Genomic DNA, 8,320 nt, shown 5'->3' with positions numbered 1-8,320 from the left:
GGCCAGAAAAACTTTGACAAGGTAATGGATACCAAAGTCTAGAGAAGTGCTATCCAAAAGAAATATAATGTGAGCCACATATGTGTCTGTAAATTTTCTAGTTGCCACATGAAAAAGGTAAAAAGAAGTAGAAAAATTATTTTTTTTTTTTATTGAGACAGAGTCTCACTCTGTCACCCAGGCTGGAGTACAATGGCACAATCTTGGCTCACTGCGACCTCCACCTCCCAAGTTCAAGCGACGCTCTTGTGTCTCAGCCTCCCAAGTAGATGGAATTACAGGTGTGTGCCACCATACCCAGCTAATTTTTGTATTTTTAGTAAAGACAGGGTTTCACCATGTTGGTCAGGCTGGTCTCAAACTCTTGGCTTCAGATGATCCACCCACCTCAGCCTCCCAAAGTGCTGGGATTACAGGTGTGAGCCACCACACCTGGCCAAAAGTAGACAAAATTAATTTTAATAATATATGTTATTAATGTAATAAATCCAAAATACTCATTCTAACATGTATTCAATATTTTTAAATTATTAATTATCTATTTTACATTCTTTATTTTTGTTACTAAATCTTTGAAATCCAATATATATTCTCATTTACATCTCACTTTGAGCTAGCCACATTTCAAGAGCTCAATTAGCCACTACCGTGTTGAACAGCACAGGTCTAGGGAAGAAGAACCATGAGGTTAATAGTAACACCCCTACTTAACCAATGGGGAATCTAAACCTTGTTTTGTGTAAGTAACATGTCCAAGATCACACAGGAGCTAGCATTTTGTGAAGGTGGGCTTTGAACTTAGTTTTGCATAAAAGTTATGAAGTTTAAAGAAACTCTTAATCATCAAAAATAAAATGCTGATTTAATCAACAATGCTAGAGGAAAGACTGGATCATCTTTCTATTCTTTTTATTAAAAAAGATACTATGAAATCATTGTCATATGAAGAGACAAATGTCAAAAAGCGTAAGGAATAAGTATTATAAAGATGTGTCAGGGCTAGAAGCAGTGGTTCATGCCTGTAATCCCGCACTTTGGAAGGCCAAGGCACGCAGATCACTTAGCCCAGGAGTTTGAGACCAGCCAGGGCTACATGGCGAAACCCCGTCTCCACAAAAAGTGAAAAAGCTGGACATGGTGGTGTTTGCCAATGGTCGTAACCACTGGGGAGGCTGAGGCGGGAGGATCACTTGAGCCTAAGAGGTCAAGGCTGCAGTGAGCTTTGATCATGCCTCGGTACTCCAGCCTGGTCATCAGAGTGAGATCCTGTCTCAAAAAAAAATAAAATAAAATAAAAAGATTTGTCAAGTAGTTAAACAATAACCATCTAGATTTTGTGATGTTTATGTGGGTTGTCAGCTTTTTCAATTAATAATTTGTTGTGACATCTTTCTTCATTTGAAATAAACTTTCACTCTCTTACTAAATTTTATTTTTAATTTTGTACTCTTTTTTCTCTGTTGTCATAAGTCCATCCTGGCATTGCTGAGATATTGACATTCTGCCTGGCCATCAGTCTTCACAGGTTACTACTATATCCTACTCACCCGCATTTTGCCTCCCCCTGCTTCCCCTGGGAAGACTCTGCAAAGATGACTTAGATCCCTCTGCCTAAACTCTGTCCTAGGACTCTCATACCCCATCACTCCTGAGACTGGCACAGCCATTAATGCTGCCTCCTGGGGCACGTCTAAAAGAAGGGCTGAGCTTCCCTCTCCTCCCTTTCAGTTTCTCCTAAGCTACCTGGGGTTCTACTGTTCTCCACGCTGATCCCTTCTTCACAGGGCATCTTATCAGAGACACAGATCCTAAGCTCTTTCTTCCCTGCTTCCCTTGTCTTCTCCTAGTTTGTATAATCTTTTCCGTTATATTATGGAGAAGAGGGCAAAAATATAGGCATTGATCCATCCTTCCAGATCTATTTTATGGAATTTACTTTATACCAAATGCTTCAGATCTTGGCTTTTAAAACCAAAATTATTTTCCCTCAAACTATTGTTTCTACCATAAAATTCTAAAGTTTATTTTGAAGCTGAAAGGCCAAGAATGTACTACTTTTTATCTTTCAGTATTTCTGCTCTTCCTTTTTTCTCTGAGGGAATGGGTTCTAAAGTCTAGAGAAGAGTGATCTGATAGAAATATAATGTAAGCCACAAATGTAATTTTAAATTTCCTAGTAGCCACATGAAAAAGACAAAGAGATGCAGATAAAACGAATTTTATGAATATATATTTAAGTGAATATATTCCCAATATAATATTTTTACATATATTCAATATAAAAAAATAAACTATTTTACATTTTTTGTTATTGTTACTAAGTCTTTGAAATCCAATGTGCATTTCCATTTACATCTCAATTTGAACTAGCCACAATTCAAGTGCTTGATAGTCACATGTGGCTAGTGGCTACCATATTAGACAATTAGCACAGGTCTAGATTGAATGAAGGAAGAGCTACAAGGTTAAAAGTAACAACGTAGAACAAAAATACACTGGTAAACTATGCAAAATTCTGGTGAAAGAAATCAAAGATCTAAATAAATGGAGAAATATTTTATGTATTAATGGATAGGAAGATTTATATTGTCAAGATGTCAGTTCTTCTCAACTTGATTTATAGGTTAAATGCCATCCCACTCAGAATCTCAGCAAGTTATTTTGTGGATTTTGACAAATTAATTTTAGAGTTTATATGGAAAGCCAAAAGACCCAGAATAGGCAACACAAAATATTGACACTACTCAACTTCAAGACTGACTATAAAACTATAGTAATTAAGACAGTGTGGTATTGATGAAATAATACAAAATTAGATCAGTAAAACAGAACAGAGTCTCAAAATGGATCCACACAAATATAGACAACTGACCTTCAGCAAAGAAAGGCAACTCAGTACAGAAATGATGATCACTGGACATCCCTATGCAAAAAAAAAAAAAAAAAGCAGACTTTAGACACATTATACCTTTATGCCTAAATGTAAAATACAAACTATAAAATTCCTAGAAGATAACACAGGAGAAAATCTAGGTGGCCTTGAATTTGGTTGTGACTTTTTAGATACAATACCAAAAGCACTATCCATGACAGAAAAGATAAAGTTGGGCTTCATTAAAATTGAAAACTTCTGTTCTGCCAAAAACAGTGTTAACAGAATGAGGAGATATGCCATAGACTAGGGAAAAGATCTTTGCAAAACATATATCTTATAAAGAAGTCATATACAAAATATACAAAGAACTCAAAACTCAGTAAGAAGAAAACAAACTAATTTAAAAATCAGCAAACATCTGAAGACATCTCACCAAACAAAATACACAAATTTTAAATATGCATATGAAAAATGCTCAATATCACATGTCAGCCTGAAATTACAAATTCAAAAACACTGAGATATCATTATATATCTATTAAAACAGCTAAACCCTGTAACACTTTATAATACCAAATGCTGTCAAAGATGTGAAACACCATGAGTTCTCATTCATTGCTAATGGGAATGCAAAATGATAGAGCTACCTCAGAAGACAATTTGGCAGTTTCTTAAAAAACCTAACAAACTCTTAACCATACAATCCTTGGAATTTACCCCAATAGTTCAAAATTTATGTTCACAGAAGAATCTACATAATTCATAATTTATAATTCATAATTGCCAAAACTTAGAAGCAATCAAGAAGTCCTTCAATAGGTTAATGAATGTGGTACATCCAGAGAATGAAATATTATTCTGTGATAAAAATAAACTGTCAAACCACAACAAGATATGAAGGACCCTTAAATGCATTATTGGTAACTGAAAGAAGCCAATCTTAAAAAGCTACATACTGGCTGGGTGTGGTGGCTCATTACCGTAATACCAACACTTTGAGAGGCCGAGGCAGGAGGATTGCTTGAGCGCAGGAGTTTGAGACCACCCTACACAAAATAGTGAGACCTCATCTCTACAAAAATAAAAACAAAAATTAGCCAGGCTTGGTGGTGTCTGTAGTCTTAGCTACTCAGGAGGTTGAGCTGGGAGAATCGCTTGAGCCTAGGAAGTTGAGTCATGATGATACCACTGCACCATTCCAGCCTGAGTGACAGGGTGAGGCCCTGTCTAATGCTACGAGAGCTGCTGTTGAAGAAGGCATTGTTTTGGGAGGGGGTTGTGCCCTGCTTCGATGCATTCCAGCCTTGGACTCATTGACTCCAGCTAACGAAGATCAAAAAATTGGTATAGAAATTATTAAAAGAACACTCAAAATTCCAGCAATGACCATTGCTAAGAATGCAGGTGTTGAAGGATCTTTGATAGTTGAGAAAATTATGCAAAGTTCCTCAGAAGTTAGTTATGATGCGATGGTTGGAGATTTTGTGAATATGATGGAAAAAGGAATTATCGACCCAACAAAGGTTGTGAGAACTATTTTATTGGATGCTGCTTGTGTGGCCTCTCTGTTAACTACAGCAGAAGTTGTAGTCACAAAAATTCCTAAAGAAGAGAAGGACCCTGGAATGGGTGCAATGGGTGGAATGGGAGGTGGTATGGGAGGTGGCATGTTCTAACTCCTAGACTAGTGCTTTATCTTTATTAATGAACTGTGACAGGAAGCCCAAGGCAGTGTTCCTCACCAGTAACTTCAGAGGAGTCAGCTGGAGAAAATAAAAAGGCTGGCTGAAAATCACTATAACCATCAGTTACTGGTTTCAGTTGACAAAATATATAATAGTTTACTGCTGTCATTGTCCATGCCTACAGATAATTTATTTTGTATTTTTGAATAAAAAACATTTGTACATTCCTGATACTGGGTACAAGAGCCATGTACCAATGTACTGCTTTCAACTTAAATCACTGAGGCATTTTTACTACTATTCTGTTAAAATCAGGATTTTAGTGCTTGCCACCACCAGATGAGAAGTTAAGCAGCCTTTCTGTGGAGAGTGAGAATAATTGTGTACAAAGCAGAGAAATATCCAATTATGTGACAACCTTTGTGTAATAAAAATTTGTTTAAAGTTAAAAAAAAAAAAAAAACAGCCTGCCTAGTATGATGAAACCCTGTCTTTACACTGTATGGTTCTAGCTACGTGATCTTTCTGGAAAAGGCAAAAATATGGGGATAGCAAAATGATCAGTAGTTGCCAGAGGTTCAGGAGGAAGGGAGGATGAATAGGTGGAAGACAGAAGATTTTTTTAGGGAGATGAAACTGTTCCATATGACACCATAATAGTGGATACGTGCCATTATACATTTATCAAAATCCATAAAATACACAATGCCAAGAGTGAACACTAATGTAAACTATAGAATTTAGTTAATAATGTATTTTATTGGATCATATATATAATGCTATCTTAATGTACAATTGTAGCACCAATTGTAACAAATGTGCCACATTAACGCAAGATGTGAACAGAATTAACTGCAGGGGAAAGGAAGAGGGGGTGTGAGTGAGAACTCCCTGTACTTCTTCCTCAACTTTTCTGTAAACATGAAACTACTTTTAAAAGTCTATTAATTTTCCTAAAATATGCCAAAATAAAAGAAAAACCCACTGGTTAGTATTTTAAAATATTAGCCCACAGTGTTTGCAAATTGGTGTGGTTTGCTTAAAATGATCTCCCCCTAGTGGTGCTGAGACAGAAAAACTAAAGAAGTAGTGAACTGGCTGTGTAGCTAGGGAAAAGACAGCAAGATACTATTAGAAATAAATTGTCTCAAATCAGATTGCAGTCTGTAAACCCAAGTAAGGACTCAAGTAGTCAGGCAGGAGGGTGGTTAAGAATGACACTTTGGGAAAACCAGACAGTGTCTGAGCAAAGTAAATGAGTAGGTGATCCCTATAACACCATAGGAGTGACTCAGAAAAAAGGAAACCAAATTCTGTAACTAAGTATCCCTTAGATAGAAAGATCTCCCACAGACCAGGAAAAGAACTCACACAAAAAGGGCTATAAAGTTCAGTCTAATCCTCCAAATGAAATGTTTGCAGATTTGACCAGTAGAAATCTAATCTAAGATTTAAGAAGCCACATTCAGAAAACTCAACAGTGCTAAGTAAGAACAAGTTGAACTTTTGTTACTATAATTAAAACTTTAAATATGTAAAACTAAAATTGATAACTATATACCCAGTATGAAGTCAGTATAGATTTTAGATCAACAAATGGGACAAATAATTGCAACAATTATTCACTTCAGAGTCAAATTAAAAGTAACAATTTGAATTCAACTTACTTTAAATTTACAATCACAAAAAGACGTTACATATAAGAACATCTCAAAAAGTCATGTACTTATATCCCTTTGGAATCTACTAAACATTTTTTAAGAGTCCACTGTTCATATCTTATCAAAGTGTCTATATATTAAAGCACCTACTATTTTACTTAAGTGTTCCTGTGTAACAGAATAGAATCATTTGAGAAGTCAAAGAAAGCGCATATAAAATCACTTTCTTTACAAATATTTACATCTCCTCACTGCCTTTCTAGGTAGATACCCACCACTGGTTTTGGCAGACTCATTCATGCTGCAAATTGCATCCTTAATACTGTGAGTGCAACCTTATATATATGTGTGTGTGTATGTGTGCGTGTACATGTATAAATATATACACATATATGTAGCATATATATATATATATATATATATTGCTAAGGACTTTTACTGTCATCCTACATTCTAAACTTCTGATCTATATTTCATTCAGTAGTTCTTTCCTCAGCAGTGTGTAATCTGTTGTTAAACCCATCTAACCCATCTATTTTTCTCTTAATTGTGTTTATTGGCATTTTTACTTCTAGTAATTTTATTTAGCTCTTTTTGAAATCTGCTACACCATATTTTATAGTTTTCAGTTCCTTGTCAAATTCTTCAGCTGGGCACAGTGGCTCACTCCTGTAATCCCAGCACTTTGGGAGGCTGAGGTCAGCGAATCACCTGAGGTCAGGAGTTCGAGACCAGCCGGGCCAGTATTGTGAAACCCCGTCTCTACTAAAAATACAAAAATTAGCCAGGTGTGGTACCATGTGCCTGTAATCCCAGCTACTGTGAAAGTTGAGGCAGGAGAATCACTTGAACCTGGGAGGCGGAGGCTGCAGTGAGCCCAGATGGCACCACTGTACTCTAGCCTGGGCAACAGAGAGATTCCATCTCAAAAAAAAAAAAAAAAAAGTCAAATTTTGCTTTTATCTCCTTGAATATAGTCTTAGTTGTTTTTTTTTTAAACAAACTATAATTCTAATTATCTTGATTCCATATGGGTCTTTTTCTATTGTCTGTTTTTCTTTTCATTCTTCCTTACAGGATCTTGCTTCCTACTGAATCAGGTTATCTTTGATAGCATGTTCAAGGTTGTTTCTAAACAATTTTTGTAGAAACAATGAGTGCCAGATAATATTTTTGTTTCTACTAGGAACCAAGGTGAACAACAATCTGGATCATCTTAATCCAGTTTTGCAGTTTGAGATTTTTCTGGGTCACACAACCAACAGAAATCTAGGCTGCAGTCCTTGTGAAGGCTAACTGACTTCTGGTTCACCCCTAGTGTTCCCTAGTCTATTGCAAGTCATAGTTTTTCCGGCTCCCACCTTGGTGGGCTCTGAACTCTGACTTTAGACCCTTTAGCCCAACTAGCCTATCAAGTATACAGTTTAACCACTTCCAGATCAGCAACCAGCTCTAGGGCAAAAATGGTCCCAAATGCTGGGCTCTCCTTTCTAGACTTCCATACACTCCCCGATCTTGACCTAGTAATTCCTGTCTTATTAACTCTGACAGTTTTCAGTTTTTTTAACAAATCATTCAGCTTTTTAATTGTCTTGAACACAGCTAATTCATCCAAATTACTCAATCTACCATTATTAAAACTAGAAGTCCATTCCTGATCATTGCTCCTAACCCCTTTCCACAGTGTCTTTGGCAAGAAGATCTATTACCAATCAATGGGTGTAGAGTGCACAAGAAGATTACTGGTCCTAATGCCTGATGATTTCCTGAAGCAAAGAATGTGGAGAATCAGTCCCTATTGTCCCCATTTGGGGTTTAGTCGCTAATTCTGATGAAGTAGGAACAACTCCACATGGTGCCTCACACCACCCTATATCAAATAAGTGATTATTTTAAAATCCAGTACATCTGGGATTCTCAAAAATTAACATCAACAGTCCTCTCCTTCCTGAAGAAAACATTAACAAGAACTCTATACGGAAGGCATATGAGTGTGTTTGTGTATATGCATGGTGGACTCCAGAATACTACTCTAGTCATCTTTTTGCTTACTTTGAATATGTAAAAGTATTTTCATTTAAAAAGTAAAACAAATTATT

At 36.3% G+C, this 8,320-nt stretch overlaps 1 protein-coding gene across 1 annotated transcript; it reads left to right on the top strand.

Annotated features, from left to right (window-relative positions):
* Nucleotides 1-2,594: 2,594 nt before the first annotated feature.
* LOC129491615 (60 kDa heat shock protein, mitochondrial-like) lies at nt 2,595-4,791 on the top strand. Its single transcript, XM_055296151.2, has 2 exons — nt 2,595-2,651; nt 4,090-4,791. The coding sequence occupies exons 1-2, from the start codon at nt 2,595-2,597 to the stop codon at nt 4,549-4,551; spliced, it is 519 nt and encodes a 172-aa protein (XP_055152126.1). The 3' UTR covers nt 4,552-4,791.
* Nucleotides 4,792-8,320: the final 3,529 nt, after the last annotated feature.

Source organism: Symphalangus syndactylus, chromosome 10 (assembly GCF_028878055.3).
Source record: "Symphalangus syndactylus isolate Jambi chromosome 10, NHGRI_mSymSyn1-v2.1_pri, whole genome shotgun sequence".
Classification (NCBI taxonomy): domain Eukaryota; kingdom Metazoa; phylum Chordata; class Mammalia; order Primates; family Hylobatidae; genus Symphalangus; species Symphalangus syndactylus.
The sequence above is the reverse complement of the archived record's forward strand: the minus strand, read 5'-3'. Positions and strand labels throughout refer to the sequence as shown.